An 18,376-nucleotide genomic window follows, 5' to 3' on the forward strand; every position below is an offset into this window, starting at 1 on the left:
GGCGGGCATAATCCCATCCCACTCTCCCATTGGCGGCCGCCGGCCCTCGGGCCCCGCCCCCCTATATAGGGCGCGCGGCAGGCCGGTTGCCGCGCAGTGCGCTGAGGGCGGGTGGCGGGACGGATCAGCTGTTGTTCCCGCCGCCTCCCCCGCCATGAGCAGCGGCGCGGGCCCCGCCGCCCGGCTGTGCCGCCTAGAGCGCGGCCCGGACGGTTACGGCTTCCACCTGCACGGCGAGAAGGGCAAGCCGGGCCAGTTCATCCGCCTAGTGGAGGCGGGCTCGCCGGCCGAGCGGTCGGGGCTGCGCGCTGGGGACCGGCTGGTGGAGGTGGATGGAGAGAACGTGGAGCGGGAGAGCCATCAGCAGGTGGTGGAGCGGATCCGCGCCGCCGCCGGCACCGTCAGTCTCCTGGTCGTAGACTCGACGGCCGAGGATCAGCTGCCGAAGCGGGACGGGCCGGGGGCCGAGCCGCCGGTGGTCGGCGGGCAGGCGGCGCCGGTGCCGGCGGAGCCCCCGGCGCGGGAGCCCAGCGGCGGCGAGCAGCGGGTAAATGAGCGGCCGGGGCGCTGGGGCGCGGAAGTTTTCGGTGCAGAGGGTGTTGTCCGAGGAGGAGGGGTCGCCACCGACCGCGGCGAGCGAGCGAACGGGAGCCGCGTCTGCCATGGGCATCGTGTGCGGTTTCGGTCTCGATTCTTTCTTTTTTTGCTTTGCTTTAAACGCGGCTCCAGAAGCTCCGGGTTCTGCCGCGCCCGACTGCTTTGCCTTTTTTATTCTAAATCATTGTTTTTTCCCCTAATGGTCCCGTCTCCCGGCACTGTCAGTGAGGGCGGGGCAGGCGGGCACACCGGGCGGGTCGGACCCGTAACTGCACCCGGCGGGTCCCGGAGCTCTCCGGCCCTTCCTTGTGCTGCGGGGCTGGAACACGGATGAGAAAAGCAACAGGGCGAGCTTAGCCGTGCAGCTCAGGACTGGCACTAACCCACCTCAAAATACAACAAAAAAACCCGTGGCAGAGGGTGGTTTTGTGGCTGAGACCTCAGGTATTGGTGGTAGTCACTCCTGCTTTGAGTGCGTTCAGTGCCTGCTGTGGAGATAGCAGAGTCCTTCCGGGGCTGGGGGCTCGATCGTGGCACTCCGATCCCACAGACACTTCCTAATTCAGGAATGTCGACCTTAAAGCACGCGTGGGAGCGAGCAGTTGCACAAACAAAGTGATGTAGAAAGGTGAGGAATTGAGAAACAGCTGACCTTTTTATGCCCCAAGTGGTTCCTAAGAGACGCTCTGGGAGATAATACTGCTTTTTATTTACCCAGCAAAGAAGTGTTTGTTGTTACAACAGACGTGTGGATGGCTCCCTGGGCAGCAGCCTCTCGGTGTCCCCAGTGTGAGGAACCTTCGGGGGAAATCTCATGACCTGTTCTCAGAGAGATTGGTGCAGTGAAGCCTTCTCAGTGTTGATGCTGAGCCCCAGGAAGACCCTGGTGCCTGAGCTGTTGTCACATAGGTTTTGCTGAGGATTAGGTGGTTTTGAGCTGTGTCTTCTGTTGGACTTTAGCCTTGTGCTTGTTCCCCTGGTTGGGCTGATCCACTGCAGGCATACCTCTAATCCCTGCCTGGCTAAAACATCACTCCAGCACCTCCTTGATGGGCTTATTTATGTGGGAACAGCCATGCTGTATCCCTGTGCTGTCTCTCTTTCCCCCTGTTCCCTGTATCATCCCACGTCCCTTGCGTGTGGCCCCGTGCTGGGCTCTGGTGCTGCCCCATGCAGGGACAACGTGCCTGCTCTCCCATATGTCACAGTGCCAGCACTCCCTCAGGGTGAGTGAGACTGTCTGTGCTCTGCTTTCTGCTCCCAGACCTCTCCATAAGCTGGGAAAAATAAAAGGGATGTTGTTAATGCAGCTCAGGTGAGTCCCCTGCCAGGCTTGGGGGCTGAGGATGTGCTGTCCCCGAGGAGGAGCCCTCTCGTGCTCTGGGACTGCTGCCTGCTCACTGTGTTGGCTGGAGTGATGGAAAGAGTTTCGGAAGCTGAAGATGCCTTACAAGATTTTGGGAGACAGCCCTAGCTGGAGATACTCATGGGCTTTGGGGAACAGTCTTGGCTGAAGATTCCCCACAGTCTTTGGGAGGCAGGCTCGGGGCACAGCTCAGGCACAGTTACTACTGGCGGTTTCTCTCCTCACTAGAGCAGGAAGCGGGTGACATGGGGTGACATTGCCACAAGGCCCCAAACGGTTTCTCAACAGGTAGCAGCAGGAAATGTTGTGGCTGGGGGCAGGGCCCAGTGGAAAAGGCAAGTGGGTTTAGAGGCATCGCCCTGGCCAGGCACCCCCCGAGCAGAGTGGGAAGATGCTGGGCGGGATGCTGAGCCAAGCCGGAGCAGGCAGAAAGGGATTTCTTTCCAGTGAGGCAGGAACACACTGGTGGCCTGTTCCTGGCCACTGGCAGGCAAGCAGTGCTGGCTGCTCCATCCCCCCACAGCCCTACTCATCACTGCGGGTTGGTGGGATTCCCTGGGATCACAGGAGAAGCGGGAGATTTGCACATGTCAGAGTCCTGTTTGCTTTATTGGGTTGGACTTGCCTTTATTTGTTTAACAAGCCTGGAGATGCTCAAAAGCTGGGAGAGCTGCTTGTGGTGAGCAATGTTTAGTTGGCATCTCCCACCTTCCAGCAGAATCTATTCTCTTTCTAAACCGTGCTGAGTCCTGCACAACTGGGACTGCCGGGGGCTCGGGCACCCCCACAGATCCCTGAGGCAGCTGTGGGAGACTCATTATGGGATCCTTTGTCATTCCTATCAAAATCTGAGTGTGCAAATCCCCCTGGTGCTGTGGTGGAAGTTTTGAGCCTCCCTGGGGAGCTGATCCATGCACCCCTGTCTGTGGTGCTGAGCCAGCACGGTGACAGTTTCACACCCCTCAGGTGACCCCCATTTCCTGGGGCCCTGTGCCATGGGGGTGTCCCTCCACCAAGAGCTGTGACAGTTTGTCTCCCTCCACGTTTGTTTCTGAAGGTTTCAGCTGCTCAAAAGTGTCTTGAGAAAGTTTCATGCAAACCACACAGTGTTCCTAGGGCAGCATCAGTGCTGCCAGCCTGGTACCAGGGCAAGGCATTTGCTACCAGCCCCAGCTTCCTTCATGCAAATACAGTGTTAAATTAGAGTCCTCCCTGCCAGCAAGGCTCCTTGTAAAACCTGGGAGAGCCTCCCAGGGCTGGGTTTCAGAGTGTAACAGGGAGCAGTTCCCCCGGCGCTGGGAGTGTTGCGCTGGGGTAGCTGGTGTTTAATTAGGAAATGAATTAAATTTCCTCTCAAGGCAGCTGCATGAAAAGCAGCTCCAGTCAAACAGGACGTGACAGGGATGCTGCAAGGAGGCTGCTTTGCATCCCCTTTGTATGAAGCCCGAATGTGTGCGCCAGATTTTGGGACCCGTGTGAATTTGCTGGCCCAGGCATCCTCAGAGCTGTTGTGTCCTCTTTGAGTAACTGGGAATGTTGCTGCCGCCAGCAGGCTTGATGCTGCTTGTAGGGCTGCAGGGAATTTCCTCGGACTTTAGGCTTCAAAAGCTGTCCTGAAATTGCTGTTGGGGGGCTGGGAAATGGGGGGTGAGTGCTGACATACTGTGCAGCTGGGGTCCCCACAATCCTGGGATTGCTGGTCCTGCCAGGTGGCTGAAGGCGCTGCGGAGGGAGAAGCATCTGGGTTAGCCCCAAATCCTGTTTCAGGGTCAGAACAGCAGTGCAGTGCTGCAGTCCTCATCCCAAACAGGCATCTCTGCAGACAGAGACCTCTCTGCCTTGCCTGGGTGTAGAGGAGGGGGAGGCATGGGATGCCTGTGCAGGGGGCTGGTTCCAGCTTCCCCGCTGCCCTCCCTGACCGAGTTGTAATTGCTGGTAACGAGGCTCTGCCGGCTAATCCAGCGTGGTGGGAGAGCTGCTGGCCCTGCAGGACAGGATGCAGCGGCTTAGAGAAATTAGGGGCATTTCCGCTTCCCAGGTCCATAGCCACTGGTCTGCTCACATCCCGGGGGTTGGCCCCAAACCCTCTTGCCTCACGTTGCTCAGCCCTAAGGGGACTTTGGGGCTGGAAGGATGCCCTGCCATGGGGTGCTCACCCTGTGCACAGGCAGGATACAGCTGCTGGAGGATCAGATGCATTTGTTTTCCTCCGTGGGAAGCAGAATGGTGACTGCCTGTGGGGTTTCTGTGTTTGGGCTGGCACTGGCAGCCTCGCTGGGCTGGGGGGATGCTGGGGGCCGGGTCATGGCTTGGCCAGGCTGCCCTTGCACCAAGTGCTGCTGCCTTGGCCAGCTGCCTTTGCAGGATCAGTGCCTCCCTCACTGCCGTGACCTGTCCCTGTGTCCCTAGACATCTGTCCACCCATCCCCCCAAAAAAAACTCACAGCACCAGCATCTCAGGGAGCCCAGGCTGCCAGGGCTTTGTTGGCATGGGTGGGAGCGAAGCCCTCCCTCCTCCTCCTCGCCCGGGAGCGCTGCCAGCACCACTTGCTGGGTGCTCCCTCTGGCTTTGTCCTGAGCTATCGGCGTGGAGCAGCCCCACAGCGCTGCCAGGGGCACCGGCAGCGTGGGTGCTCCGGAGCCTGAACCCCTTGCTCAGGGTCGAGCCAGGGCAGGGATCTGGGGAGGTGCTGCCTTCCTCCAGGCTCCAGCAGCTCCTGCCTTTTGTCCTTATTTTGGGTATTGTCTGTCCCCACCATTGCTTGGGATTTCTGCCTGGGTGGAGGATGCTGTCACACCCTGTGAACCCACTGCTACCTGGGCACGGGGATAGGAGGGTGGAAGGGGTGAAGTCGAGGGGGTCACAGTCCTCCACCCAGCCAGGGAATCCACAGCTGGGCTATTGCACTGGGTGTGGAGTCCTGCATGCCAGTGCTGAGACATCTCGGGATCACCTTCACTCCTGGCAGATGTGCTGGGTGCTGCCTGCACCTCCCTTCCCAGGCTGTTGTCAAGTGGTGCTGGGGTGGTGGCCAGCCTTGACCATGAAGGAAGGCGTTGTGCAAGAGGATGGGGCTTTATCGGGGCTTTATCAGTGCTTTATCTCAGTGTTGTGCTGAGCAATTTTAAGTCCATCACTCTGGCTCCTGTGGGACCCTGTGCCACACCAGTGTGTCAGATATGGGGTGTCAGCACCCCAGGACTGAGGTTGTCCCTGTGCTGTGCAGAGGGTGCACCTGATGCAGGTGTGGGAGGGCAAATTCCTGCAGTGCCCATCCTCAGTGATGCTATGGGTACGAACAGAGAAAAAATTATCTTGGATGAAAGGTTAAATACTAGCCCCCTTGGTGAGAAATGTTCCATAAGTGAGGCTGGGAGAGCCCAACCAAAGCCCAGTTTCTGGTGGTCAAGGTGGGATCAAATAATTTTATATATAAACAGTAAAAGTGGTATTGGGTGCTAGGGTCGGAGCAGCTCTGACAGTGCCACATGCAGGTGTCTGGTTCATGTCACCTGGTTCCTCTGATGCTTCCTGGACATCCTACTCCCTGCTGGGTGAGCAGAGGCAGTTCCTATGTGCCAGGCTCCCGGGGATGCTCCTGCTTCTTCCTGCTGCTCACCATGTGGGGAGCTCAGAGGGCACCAGGTGGGCCAAGTGAGTGGCTGTGGCTGCCCCAGTGGGGTTCCCTGGCTTCAGGTACTGGTGGGTCCACAGGTGAAAGCAGGTGCAAATGAGCTGGGTGTTGCCTCCTGGAGAGGTGAACGTCCCAGTCACACCGCCCCACTGGATCTGGTTTCTGTTTTGCAATCCTGGAAGTTCATGCTGGGGCATTACAGCTGCTCCAGCTGGGTTCCAGCTGCCTGCCCGAGCCCTGTGTGCCCCTTCCCGGCTGGCAGTTGGCTGTGGGGTGCTCTGGGGTGGGGGATCTCCCTGAACCCATGGCTGGGTTTGCCATGGAGAGGGGCTACATTTGGCAAGGGGGTGATGGAGAGAACCTGTGCCAGCACCTGAGACCTCTCCAGTAGCCAAAGCTTCCCGAGTGGGATGGGGTGGAGTGGGGGTGCTTACCAGCAGCCTGGGCTGTGTTTCCTCCTCCACCTTCATGGCAGTTGCAATCCTGATCCCAAAAGGAAGAGCGTGGTCTGGAAACACACACATAATAACATGTTTCTTCAATGTTTCACTGCAATTAGTGTGCCCTGCACCTAATTAATTAATTAGAGCATAGGGTGTTTGGCCCCCTGCCTCCCATCTTGAGGTGTCAGTGCCCACAGGTGGCCAGCCAAGGATGGTATCCCTGCCACTCCAGCAGCTGTCTGGGATTCCTGGTGCTGTCCTTGGGTGTTGGGGGTCGAGGAGCAGTTCACCCACAGATTGTTCCCATTGCAGGGGGAGCTGAGACCTCGGCTGTGCCACATGAAGAAGGGCCCTGAAGGCTATGGCTTCAACCTGCACAGTGACAAGAGCCGCCCAGGGCAGTACGTGCGCGCCGTGGACCCCGGCTCGCCGGCTGAGGCGGCGGGGCTGGCACCCCAGGACCGCATCATCGAGGTGTGCTGGGCTCAGGGCAGGGCTGAGGGGTGTCTCTCTGGAAAGCTTGGCACTCCCTCACATCCTGGGGCCTGGCAGACAGCTGCCCTTGGCCGGGAAGGTGTGCAGTGTCCCTGCTGCCGGCGGTGACTCACGGCACAGCTGCCCGACCTGCACCAGCCTGCCGGACCCCACCCAGGGGTGCAGCGCTGGGGAGGGCTGGACTGAGCAGTAATTAGCTGTCTAAGGGTTAATTAGCAGTAGCACTGTCCCCGGGATGCCCCTGGGGTGGGGCAGGCTGGGGACAAGGTGCACGATGGTCCTGCTGTCAGCTGTGACCGGGGTGGGGATGAGCTCAGGTTTGTGCCAGCTCAGGTGGGATGATGATCCACGAGAGCAAGGACCAACTGAGCCCCAGCCCTGCTTCTCACCAGGGTGTGGGGCTGCTGCCTGTTCTGGGGTGAAGCTTTTAGGGTTTCTGGAGACCATGGCACTGCACAAGAGTTTTGTGCCAGCCCCGAGTCCATGTGCTGCTGGGAGTTCCCTGCCAGCTCTGCCCATTCGATCCCATGCCAATCACTCAGAGGAAAATCTGCTTTTAATGAGGTTTTCCTGGCTTCACTGGTAATCCTTGTGAGGCCACAAATGCCTGTGGCTATGAGGTGGCTGTGCTGGGACTATGACTGGTATCAAGGCTGGTACCTGACCCCTCCATGGTGCTTCTGAGGGATGGATGTGCCTTGGTTTCAGTGGTAATGTGGTGCCTGCAGGTGAATGGTGTGTGCATGGAAGGCAAGCAGCACAGTGACGTGGTGGCAGCCATCAAGGCAAGTGGTGATGAGACCAGGCTGCTGGTGGTGGACGTCCTCACAGATGAGTTCTTCAAGAAGTGCAAGGTGGTGCCTTCGGAGCAGCACCTGACAGGTGGGCTGGGGACTGTGCTGCTGGGAGGGGTTTGTGTCACCTCTGCTGGCTCTGTGTCACCTTCTCACCAAACCTAAGGGTGCTGAGCCCTGGGAGGTGGTGTTATCACCCTGGAGCCAAGCAGAGTCACCTGGCTTTGGTGTCTCCCAGCCTTGCCTAGGGCCCAGTGCTGGGCTGGTGGGGCTGACGTGGGCAGGTTTATGGCCCTGGGTTGCACTTTGGCAGGGTTTATGGCTTGGGGAGCAAACAGGCATCAGCTGCTCTTTGCTCTCCTCTGTGGTCCCCAGGAGGAGGGGGAGGGGGGTCTCACTGGGCTCCACATCACAGCTGCATCTGTGATGCATCTGGCAGCATTCCCCTGTGCCACAGGGCTGGCTGCAGTGAGTGATTAAAAAATTCAGGACCTGGCCAGACCCTGGGCAGTGTTGTGTGAGCATTGGCCATGTACAGCCTTGGCTTGCCATCCATTGGCAAGAGGACAAAGCAAACACATCCTCACCCGCTGCCTACATCCTTATCCCACAGGTCCCTTGCCAGAACCAGTTGCCAACGGTGATATAGGGAAGGTAAGAGCCTCGTCTTGATTTTAATTCCATCTATGCCCATCTGCAGTCAGGGACCCTCCTGTTCATGTCCCCTCTGCCCATGGGTGGGTGATGCCACCCAACACTACAGTGGTCTCATGCTGCCACACAAGAGCTGGTGCCACTGGGATGGAAACTAGTGTCCTCCAGGAAGGGGGATTGTGGTGCTCAATGTCATGGAGGTGGCTGTTCTCCTCCTCTCCTTTGCTTTCTGATGCTCCAGGGCTGGGAGCCCTCGTGCTGCAGGAGGGAAGTGGCACCCAGCCCTGCAGCCGCCCTCCTCCTGCCGCTCCTGCTAAAGCCAGGGCGGTCAGGCTGGGCTTTAATCCTTCCCCGCCCCAGATGGGCAGTGCTGGAGGTATTTATGTGCCTGCAGCTTGCAGGGGATTACGTGTGGGGAGGATGGATTTCATCGCACCCTGGGTGGGAGTTGCAGCTCTGGAGGCTGTTCTCAAGCCCCAGGGCTGGAGCTCACACTCCCTCCCTGCTCCCCTCAGGAAAATGGAGGAGAGCCACGGTCCAGCTCGGTGTCTGAGAGCCCGTCCAGCCCCGCACCACTGGCTGTGTCCCCCAACTCCAGCGAGACCCACAGCGAGGTAGGGCTGAGAATGCTGGGGGAAGGCTGGAGAGCAGCAGCTGGGCTGCACCCCCACCGTGGGGCTGTGCAGGGCACACTCAGTGGGGCTGACACTGCCTCTCATCCCCAGCCTGTCACACAGGAGGGTGACAAACGCCATTCAGCACCCGGCTCCCTCCTGGACCTCGACATCCCGCTGGCCGTGGCCAAGGAGCGGGCGCACCAGAAGCGCACCAGCAAGAGGGCACCCCAGATGGACTGGAGCAAGAAAAATGAACTGTTCAGCAACCTGTGAAGGCCCTAAGGCAGGGTGAGGGTCTTCTAGCTCCCCCCAGCCCCATACCCACCTCTCCTGCATTCCTCTCCTCCCTGCCACATGCTCCTGGTGGAGATGTGGGGCTGCTCCCTACCACCCTGACCCAGGTGCAGGGGTTTGATGGCCAGTGAGCATCCCTGCAGAGGGGTTCTGGGGGTGCCCCCTCCCAAAAGCTCATCCCCAGGGTGCTTCTCCAGCCCTGCCTTGAAGCCCTGCACACCCTGGTAGGCACAAGCAGGGGTTTGGGAGAGATCAAGGATTTGGAGTGGCCGGATGCCCAACACTCCTGGTCCCCATTGTTCCCTGTTTTTTTCCCCACTCCAAACCCCATCTCCATTTGAGATTCCCTCTAAATCACCCTTTAACTGCAAAGGCTTTTAGTGTCTTCTACCAAACCCCACCTTCCCAGCCACTGACCACAGCCGGGGTGTTTGACCCTGGCCTGGCAAGCTCCGTCCACAGTGACCCTGTCCCTTTGCCTCTTCAGCTGCAAGGAGGGGTATGGGTGCCCAGCATTGGGGAGTGCCCAGCACCCTGCCCTGGGGCAATTTTGGGAGAGGAGAGGGTGTCTGGAGCCAGCACAGCAAGCAATAATAGTCTCCTTTGCTCCTGCACACTTCCGGAGACAGCCAATCAGGGTTTTAATCCAACACTGTTTAATTTAAAAGCTTCTCATAGACTTCGTTTTTGTTTTTTTTTCTGAAATAAGCATTTTTCCAATCACATCTTTGGGTTTTTTTTTTACCTGTATTTTATGGAAATTCTTCCTGTGGATGTTTTGTTTCCATGTGCTGCAATCGGGTGTTGTTGTACTGTTGAGCTCAAGAAAAATTCTGTTTACTGGAATAAACCTTTCTGACTTCACAAGTCTGATTTAAGGCTAAATTCTTCCAGAAGTAGAGGGGGTGCAGAGTCCTGGGGGAAAGGTAACTGGGGGACACTGGGCCTAGTTTTGGGGCCCCTCAGCACCTGAGGGACAGGTTGAGGAGGTTGGGGGAAGCACTGTCTGGTCCCAGTGGGGGTTAATGCCTCGGGGTGATTAATGGGCTTTAATCCCCTGGGGAGTGCTGGGGGTGGGGAAGGGGAGGAGGGGGATGGGGAGGGTGAGGGGCAGTGATGCAAAGCTCTAATCTGTGTCTGCTGGCCAGGCTGGAGGGCAGCAACTCTCTTGGGGGCAGCCCCTATGTGCCCCCAGTCCCTGTGGGGGTTTTTGGGATGAGCCAGGGTTGAGGCAAGGTAATGGGGGATTGGTGAGGAGAGGGGTGCTTGAACCTCTGAATGAATGGATGTAGCCCTGCGTGGCTCAGTGGGGCCAGACTGGTGGCACAGTAGGACAAGGCAGGGCTGTGCCTGGCCTCTGTCTGGTATCTTCACTTCCTCCCTCCCTTAATGCACATTCTTGTGCTCCAAATCTGCAAAGAAGCTCTTCCACCTGAGCACACGAGTGGTCACTGATCCCTGCACCTCAAATGACACCCAGGTGACAAAGTGCCACTAGATTTCCAGGGGATGTACAGGCTGTCACTTCCTCCTGGAAGCTGGGGGAGCCCATTCCAACCTGTCTCATCCTCTGAGGGAAGTGAGCCCCCATCCCCTGTTTTGCCATCCTCATCCCGTTGGGGCAGCAGGGATGGATGCTCCAGGGTGGGGCAGGGCAGCACTGGGGGCACCCAGTGGGTCCCAGCAGCATCTTTTGCCTCTTGGCCTGGCCAGGGCAGCTGGGCACTGGTTCCCTGTGGGAAGCCTGTTTGAGCCCTGCTGGGACTCTTCTCCCCAGCCTCTGGGGCGGGCTGAGCTCCAGGACAGACCCAACTTTGTTTTGGGTTGCCAGGAAAAGCTGTTCCCAGCCGCCCGCGGAGCCGGGCAGCGCCGGCGTTGCCGGGACCGGGGATGCCAAGCAGGGCCCTCGCTGGCTCCAGAGCAACCAGCTGGGCAGGGGAGCTGACAGACATCACCCTGCCCCTTCCCCCTGCCAGCAGAGGTGGAAAGAAATTATTTTTTCCCACCTTGGTCAGGTTTTAGGGGAGCAAATCCCAGCCCAGCTAGATCTCTCCTGCTGGTTTGGCCTTGCTGCTCTGGCACAGCGATGAGACACTTCAGGGAAGGAGCACCAGAGCCAGCAGCTCACCAAGCAGGTTCTGTAAATCTTGTTCTGGAGGACAGAATCCATTTCTGCCTGCAGCAGGTGACGAGTAGCAGGAGGATTAGTAGCCCTTGTCATGGTAATCCCAGCGGGAAGTAGAGCTGCTCTTTACTTTATTACCACATAGAGCTTTCACTACAACTAAATCCACACTAAATACTTGTTTAAAATGCCATGATACACTGTTCCCACGCTTGGCCTTAATATTTGTCACAGGAGTCATGTATTTAAATTAGCTAAAATTGGAAAGCTGAAGCCCCCAGGCCCTAAAAATATAGGCACAGCAACACTAAAAATTCCACAGACTGCCAAACTGCAAAACATCCCTGGGCAAATCTGAAAGTTACTACCTGATCCTCCATCACTGAAACAGGTAATTTGTGGTCTACGATTAGCCATTACAGCTGCTGTTACCAAAGAAAAACACACAGGAGCATCAGTTATCCTTCTAACCTTCTGTCCTCTCCTCTTAGCAGCTTCCCTGCTGTGGACAGCCTGTGTAGGGCAGGAGAGGTCAGGCTGAGTAACTGCACAGGGAAGTTTGTCCAGTGAGAGTCAGGCCAAGTGCCTCTTTTTCATCCATGGATCTCGGCTCTTCTGCAGCAGATGCTGGATAACTCCTGCCCTAAATATATCTGCCCCCCAGTAAGAGATATTTTCCCCACATTCATCTTTATCTTAGTGGAGAACAGCAAATGAAGCCTCCAGGCTCAGTAGAGCAAGTCCTGAGCTGATGGAAGAAGGGAGCTATCTCCTTTCAGTGTGTTCTCCATGAATTCATCAAAGGAAAGCCAAGGAAAATAAAGTGCAACATCACTGCTGGCCTGAGGTTTTCAGATCTGGAGCACAGCCCTGAAACTGAAGGGGGTTTGTCTCAAAAGCCTCCTGCAACTCTCAGTTCCCTCATCGTGGTGGGGCTCAGCTCTAGTCTTGATCAGCCAATATCAACAATTTCCATCATCTTAACTTGCCCTTTCTGCTCACCCACATCTGGGCTTCCCCCTGCCAGGACCCAGCAGTGCCCCCCTGCAACCTCCCAGACCCCAAGAAACTGGCTTTAAAGAGTCTCTGCTGTCCTTCACAACTTCTAAACCACTTACTGAGCTGCCAAAGAGAGCAGCTGAGCCCCACGTAGTGCTCAGGCACCTCAGATCTTTGTGATTTTTTTATTTTTTTTTTAATTCAAGAGTAAAAAAGACTGAGCTGCACTTTATGAAAACTCCTCGCTGCAGAATCCTAATTTAAGAGCAGTGAGAGAAGTTTCTGCTTGTCCAGGAATCAACTGAGAGTCATTCCTAGCCAAACCTGGGAGTTGGTGGCTGATCCCCAGGTCCAACTTTCAGGCAGTAATCCTGGCTGGCAGAGCAAAGTGCAAAGTTGACGAGATGACAAAGCAGCTGAAGGAGACAGATGAAAACAGTTCCAGAGTTTGCTCACTGGTGTCCTCCACACCCAAGCTTTAAAACAATGTCCAAGTTCTCCCAGGAAGCCCAGCTGGTGTCTGGAGGTGTGTGTCAGCTGGCCAGCGCCCCAGCTGGCTGCTTCAGCTCGGTGTAGCTCTTCTCCTCCACGTGCTTTGTCTGCTCCAGGAGCCACCGCCTCTCCTGCTCACTGACATCCAGCCTCAGCGTCACCTCCTGGAAAATGCTGTTCACAGCAACCTGTAGCACACAGAGAGAAAGCAGCTCAGCCTCAGCCACAGGGCAAACAAATGCTGCTCACATCCTCTGGGGAGGTGGGCTGTTACTGCACCTCCTTAAAGTGAAGCTTTTTGAACATGCAGATACTGGCTTCATTTTCCTGACCAATCTTAGCCTCAAACTTGGTGATCCCCAGTTTTTTCACTCCTGTAGGAAAAATCAGAGAGAGATGTGCCACATCTATAAAAGCACAGGACTCCAGCTGTGGGGCAGATGCATCCCTCACTGCCCTGCCCATATCACCAGGATTATGTGCTCCCAGATCCCAGCCCCACCACACTCCTGCTCCTGTGCACTGAGCCACCCTCACCATAGGCCATCATCAGCAGAGTTGCCTCCTTGCCAAATCCTCTGCCACGGCAGCTGGGCTCTGAAAGAGACAGCACAGAGTCAGCACCCAGTTAGGGCAGACAAACCAGCCACACCAGACACGTCTGAGAACAGGCTGTGTGTGACCTGGACACACCATGGACTGATCAGCTATGGTAAAGCATGAGAACAAAAGGCTGATGCAGGAACATCAACACCTGTCTGCAGCACACAGCCACACTGACAGAGCCCCGAGCTATGAAGCAGAACTTGACCTGCAATCATGATTTCAATCTCGCCCAGAGTCGGGTCCTCAGTGTTGGTGAGGAAGAGGTTCACATCCCCCACCATGGAGTTCTCCTCTGCCTGCCCAGGCCAGCGCCCCGAGTCCAGCACGATGAAGGTGCACTCTGGGGAAACAAGAATGTGGCAGCATCTTCAGAGTGTACTGAAAATTATTCATAAATTACCAAAGGATGAAATTGAAGGTGTATAAGGGACAGAGGAACAACAGTTTCCATGTGTTAACAGCAAGGAAGAGTTAATAATTTGGCTTCCCACACTAGGTGTGCCTGTTCCCACCCACAGAAATTAAATAAATACTTGGGAAAATCCGTTTGTGAGGGTGGCACAGACACCAAGACTAGAAAAAGCCTGTGGAAAAAGTGTGAAAACTTCCTTCTCATGTCTGAGGTCTCCTTGCCTTGTCTTACTCAGCAGCAAGTTGGGGCAAAGAATTGTTGGGTGCACAAGAAGCTGAGACTGAGTGATTCACCTGGTTCATGTTATTGCCACTCTGAGTAAGGTTTTTAATGCTACCTAAGACAAATGCTCCAGACTGAGGTCTTTGCCAGCTTCAGTATTTTCCAGCTAACTAAATTTCTACCAGGCTTTTATGGGCAGTGATTCATTACCTGTAGGAGAGTCAGGGAACCAATTCAATCAACACACCTCAACCAGGTGATCATAAAATCATTCGGTTTATCAAGGAGAAATACAACCTCCTTCCACCTTATTGCAACGATCAGACCTGGGGAGTGCAGGAGTGCTTAATGATTCTTAGCTCAGCACAAAATGCTGTGGGAAATGAATCTTTACAGTCTCTGGAAAACTGCAACAAAAAAGGACACAAACAGCTCGAGGAAGTGGATATTCTCCACTTCTCTGAGTATATACCAGCTGTAACAAAAAAACCAGTTCAAACTGCTGTTGTAGATAGTCTCACATCCCCTCTGGTTTAGGGGAACCCACTCAGGAGTACTCCCAGATCACTGTGGGTCCTTCCCAGGATGGAAAGAACCTGCTCACCATTCCCACCCTCCCTCAGAAAGCGTTCCAGATGCTCACTGTCAGTGTCATCCCGCCAGCTGTGCTGCATTTCGTACTCCTGCTCCAGGCTGAGGGGCTCTGAGGCCGTCAGTCGCTGCAGCTCCTCCGACTGCATCCACTGGTGGTACCTGCCAATGGACCCAGCTGAGCACCACAGCAGGAGCCCTCCCAGAGCTCCAGGGCTCAGGCCAGCACCAAGCAGCTCTGCAAACAGCAGCTTTTGTGGCAATTTAAAATGTACCCACAAGTCCCTTATCTAACACGGATAGAATTTCCACACAATCTATCTAACACAGACAGACTTCTCTGTGGAAACTGAGGAAGTTCACCCATCGTGTGGCTTTGTCTGGAGTGCCCAGTGCAAACCTGATGTTTCTCAGTTCTGGTGCATTTCATCCCACAGCACCTCCTGGGCACTGACTGAACACTAATGCTGGTATCTTTGTGCTGATTGACTTTACAAAACTGTTGGCATGCCTAATTTATCAAACATCCCCTGGGTGTACATGCTGAAGCCTTGCTCTTCCCCCATCACCAGGGAAAAGCCTCAATGAACAGAGGAGCTGCTGTGCTCACTCACAGCCAGGTATTTCCCGGCGCACAGGTGAAGTTCTCTGTCCCTCACAGCACAGGGGTGGTGCTGCCGGGCACGGAGGGCACCTCTCGTGACTGACTCACAGCGAGGAGCGGGCCCTGCACCTGCCCTGATCCCTTCAGGGGGAGAAGTGGAACCAGACCATGCAGGGCACGGGGCACGTACCGGGGCACGTGTGCAGCCGTGTAGGGCACCAGCGTCACCTTCTTTCCCCGCAGCACCGTGTCCTGGTTAATCTTCATGGCCTCTGCACCGAGGGAGAGACCCAACACCCCACTCCGCGTCCGGGCCGAGCCCAAGGGATGGGGCGGCTCTCACTGTCCGGATCTCCCAGATCGCACCAATACCCCCACATTAACAATCCCGAATCCCTGTTCCAACATCCCGAGGGACCCCCGGGGCTGGGGGAGGATCCTGGCCCTAGGATCGTGAACCGGCACCGCGCTCTGCCCGCCCTACCGCTTCCACGCACGCGCACAGGCCCCGGCACCTCCCCGCCACGGAACGTGTGACGTAACCGCTCCGCCCCGCGTGACCCCTCCCCTTCCGTGCCGTGCCCACGCCCCGCCCCTCCAGTGGCCCAATCGCGGTGCGTGCCTTCACCCTGCCCCGCCCCGCTTCTGGGCACGCCCCCTCCCGGCACGGCCACGCCTCTCTCTGGCCCACCCCATGTGCGCTGTCGCGCCCCTTTCTGGGCCGCGCCCACTCCTGCTCCCGCCCCCTGCAGGCCCCGCCCCGTCCCCTCCCTCGCTACTCTCACCAATCACCTTCACCGCTCCCCGCGGGCCGGTCACGTGCGCGGAAGGCTCCGCGCTCGGGCAGCGCGTGCGCCGTGAGTGCCCCCGCGCGGCCGGGGGCGGGGCCGCGGCACGAGCCGCTGCTGCCGGTGCCGGTGAGGGACCGGGGGGTCCCGGGGGCCCGGGCGGGACGCGCCCCTCCGACGAGATTTGGGGGTGGCTCTGCGTGGGGACAGGGTGGGATGAGGGCTGGGGAGGAGCTCCACGGGCGGGGAGAGGCCTGGGGAGGGTCCTGCTGTGGGGCGGGGTGCGCAGCGGAGCGGCGGGACCCGGGTGGGGGGCGCTGCCGGGGTTGTAAGCGCTCTGTGGGGCGGGGGAGTTCCCCCGGAGAGGGCAGGGGGCGAGCAGCGTTCCGTGTGTGGGACAGGCCCGGGGGAGGCAGGCCGGGTAGGGCCGGGGGTCTGGTGCCCTCGGGGGGCCCTGGGGTCGGTTCCCCCCGCCTGGGGTGGTGCCAGCTGTCCCGGAGTGTCCCTTGTCTTGCTGCTTGCTCTGCGTTTGCCAAGTTTGCCTTCAGTGTTTTGAGCCGAGGTTTGTTATAAAAGGTGGTGTTTGGTCTCTTTTTCTGAGGCTGGTCCAGTTATGACCTCAGTGAGCTATGCTGCCTGATTCCTTTCTGGCGTTCAGCGTGGGTGTACAAGCTTATAACTGTTGTTTTTTAGTGGAGCTCATGTTTTGCTGATGGTTTGTCCCAGCTGGTGTGGCTGAGTAGAAGCACATGTGGAAGTGTATACTTAATTCAATTATAAGTAGTCATTGACACTGAAACCTTCCAGAAGGCTTCAGTTCCCCCATACACGTATAGTTTTTTTCATACAATATAAAACTTCCCAAATGCTTCTACTTTGGAAATTTTGGTGTGTGAAAAGCATCTTGGTGTGTCTTTAATAGATCCAATATTTTCATTTGTCTACTTATTTCTGTACTTGAATTTAGGAAGAGAGACTTTAGGCTGGTTTTCTGGTTTGCAGGAAGCACATGTTTACTCGGAGTAGTAGCTGCATGAGAAGCAGCAGTTTGAGATCATCCTCCAGGCAGTCATTTTTCCTCTTGAGGTTTTAGTTATCTGAAACAGCCCCTCTGGCTGTTTGGAGAAGATGAAGTTTGGTCATCACATGCTGTGAAAGGGCAGGACCTTTTGGTTGCTTTTTAAACCAGTTTAGCAGGTATGAAAACTTCTCACAGAGTATTGAACCAAGTGGTGCTGGTGAGTGGGGTCTGCCTGAAGGGAAAGATCCTGCTGGAATCTGTTCAAATACCACAAAACTGATGTGCCAAAGCTAACTTGTGAGTTCTTCCTTTTTCCAGCAAAGATAACACAGTGTTATGATGTTTCCCTAGGTTAAAGACGACAGAAGTTGAAAACACTCTCCCAAAATACCCTTCTGGCTTTGCTCTGGGGCTCCCCTCCCTCTCCAGGATGGCAGGTGGCATCACTGATACTGGAGAGCTTTACTCTCCCTATGTAAGTTCCACTGCTTGGGGGTTTGGTCACGAGAATTTTTTTCAAAATTGTCTTTCCTCAGCATTTTGTTTGCAAATCCTACTTCCTCATGGACATGACCTCAGCATTTCAGGAGATGATGGAGGTCAAAGGGTGGTTAAAGATGCTTAGTATTTGTAGTTATGTGGGGTTTTTTACATCACAAATTGCTTTTCATAAAGTAAAGGGATGATGTGTGCTTAAGTGCTAAAAAGAGCTTCATGTGCCATACCAGCTTTTCATCCTTCTGCCCACTTTCTTTCATTTTGTTGATGTTTTCATCAACCAAAATTGTCATTGGCATAAACACAGGGGATTGGGACATTGAAACTATCCCACTTTCTTCTCTTCCGTTGCTTTATATAAACATTTTCCCCTGAATTTCTCAAAGTTTACTTAGCTGCAGCTGTTGCAGTAATTTGTTTTATACCACTTCACTGAAAGTAATTAAGAGGTTTCTTCCCTGTAATGTGGCGTCCTGTGCAACTGCAGAGCAAATTACTGCTTTCCTATACTACTGGAAATACCAGTTTTCATAGGTCTTCACAAAATGTCAGCTTTTCAAAACAGCACTTTGTGAACCCTTTTTTTTTTTTAAAGTGAACTCAATAAATTTAGAACCAGCCCTGAAATTTGTGTGTTGGATTTTAAATGCTTTAAAAATTTCATCTCCATGTTAATGATTAAATGTAGGAGAAGTGGATATTAGGCTGCAGAAATAGGTCACAACTGAGAAAATGGAGAAATAAGACAGTAACTGGGATGTCTGGGCCCTCAAGGATTAATGTCACCTGCTCTCATGTTGTTATGCTGGTGCTGCATGAATTTCCTGGAGTCATCTCAGAGGCTGAGACTCCCCTCTTCCCTGAAGGCTGGACCAGGCTGAGCACTACAGGCACCATTCTTATTTCTGCTTGACCAAAGGAAAATCATCATTCTGGGATGTCCAGCAAAAGATGAATTTGTTGTGTTTATGCCAGTGAAGTGCTCTCAGGGTCACTGGGGAATAGTTCTCCTGATGTTAATTGCTCCATGCCCAGAAAAGTCTGCTCATACACAGCTCTTTACTGGCTTTCCTCTGGAGGGACTCTGACCTATATTAAAAAATAAAACAAACAGTAAAACACA

At 55.4% G+C, this 18,376-nt stretch overlaps 3 protein-coding genes across 5 annotated transcripts in view; 2 read left to right on the forward strand and 1 right to left on the reverse strand.

Moving 5' to 3' along the window:
* Nucleotides 1-71: 71 nt before the first annotated feature.
* Nucleotides 72-9,762, forward strand: NHERF1 (NHERF family PDZ scaffold protein 1). 2 transcript variants are annotated; one of them, XM_056505595.1, is made up of 6 exons: nt 72-547; nt 6,354-6,515; nt 7,265-7,418; nt 7,944-7,984; nt 8,500-8,598; nt 8,722-9,762. In XM_056505595.1, the coding sequence occupies exons 1-6, from the start codon at nt 155-157 to the stop codon at nt 8,872-8,874; spliced, it is 1,002 nt and encodes a 333-aa protein (XP_056361570.1). In that variant the 5' UTR covers nt 72-154; the 3' UTR covers nt 8,875-9,762. The 2 variants fall into 2 exon arrangements, with proteins under 2 accessions (XP_056361570.1, XP_056361569.1); XM_056505594.1 differs by having other exon boundaries at nt 76-547; nt 8,710-9,762.
* On the reverse strand, nt 9,580-15,542 carry NAT9 (N-acetyltransferase 9 (putative)). The gene is made up of 6 exons (XM_056505604.1): nt 15,137-15,542; nt 14,395-14,504; nt 13,323-13,457; nt 13,049-13,108; nt 12,791-12,885; nt 9,580-12,699 (listed from the first exon to the last, which is right to left on the reverse strand). The coding sequence occupies exons 1-6, from the start codon at nt 15,211-15,213 to the stop codon at nt 12,553-12,555; spliced, it is 624 nt and encodes a 207-aa protein (XP_056361579.1). The 5' UTR covers nt 15,214-15,542; the 3' UTR covers nt 9,580-12,552.
* Nucleotides 15,543-15,759: 217 nt separating this feature from the next.
* Nucleotides 15,760-18,376, forward strand: part of TMEM104 (transmembrane protein 104) — a 43,186-nt gene continuing 40,569 nt past the window's right edge. Inside the window, exons 1-2 of one of the 2 annotated variants that reach the window (XM_056505608.1) lie at nt 15,760-15,863; nt 17,107-17,230. In XM_056505608.1, coding sequence (XP_056361583.1) covers nt 17,186-17,230 — 45 coding nt within the window. In that variant the 5' untranslated portion in view covers nt 15,760-15,863; nt 17,107-17,185. The remainder of the gene's footprint in view (nt 15,864-17,106; nt 17,231-18,376) is intronic. The other variant, XM_056505609.1, reaches the window with a different exon arrangement.

The sequence above is a fragment of the Oenanthe melanoleuca genome, chromosome 18 (assembly GCF_029582105.1).
Source record: "Oenanthe melanoleuca isolate GR-GAL-2019-014 chromosome 18, OMel1.0, whole genome shotgun sequence".
In the NCBI taxonomy this organism is placed as follows: Eukaryota; Metazoa; Chordata; class Aves; order Passeriformes; family Muscicapidae; genus Oenanthe; species Oenanthe melanoleuca.

Bases quoted from the DNA above. Each gene is read 5' to 3' on its own strand.
- NHERF1 (XM_056505594.1), top strand. From the start codon at position 155: ATGAGCAGCGGCGCGGGCCCCGCCGCCCGGCTGTGCCGCCTAGAGCGC. The intron at 6,516-7,264 runs GTGTGCTGGGCT...TGGTGCCTGCAG, and splicing joins CCCAGGACCGCATCATCGAG to GTGAATGGTGTGTGCATGGA. The intron at 7,985-8,499 runs GTAAGAGCCTCG...TGCTCCCCTCAG, and splicing joins CCAACGGTGATATAGGGAAG to GAAAATGGAGGAGAGCCACG.
- NAT9 (XM_056505604.1), bottom strand. From the start codon at position 15,213: ATGAAGATTAACCAGGACACGGTGCTGCGGGGAAAGAAGGTGACGCTG. The intron at 12,886-13,048 runs GTGAGGGTGGCT...TTTTTCCTACAG, and splicing joins TCTGCTGATGATGGCCTATG to GAGTGAAAAAACTGGGGATC. The intron at 12,700-12,790 runs GTGCAGTAACAG...TGTGTGCTACAG, and splicing joins AAAAGCTTCACTTTAAGGAG to GTTGCTGTGAACAGCATTTT.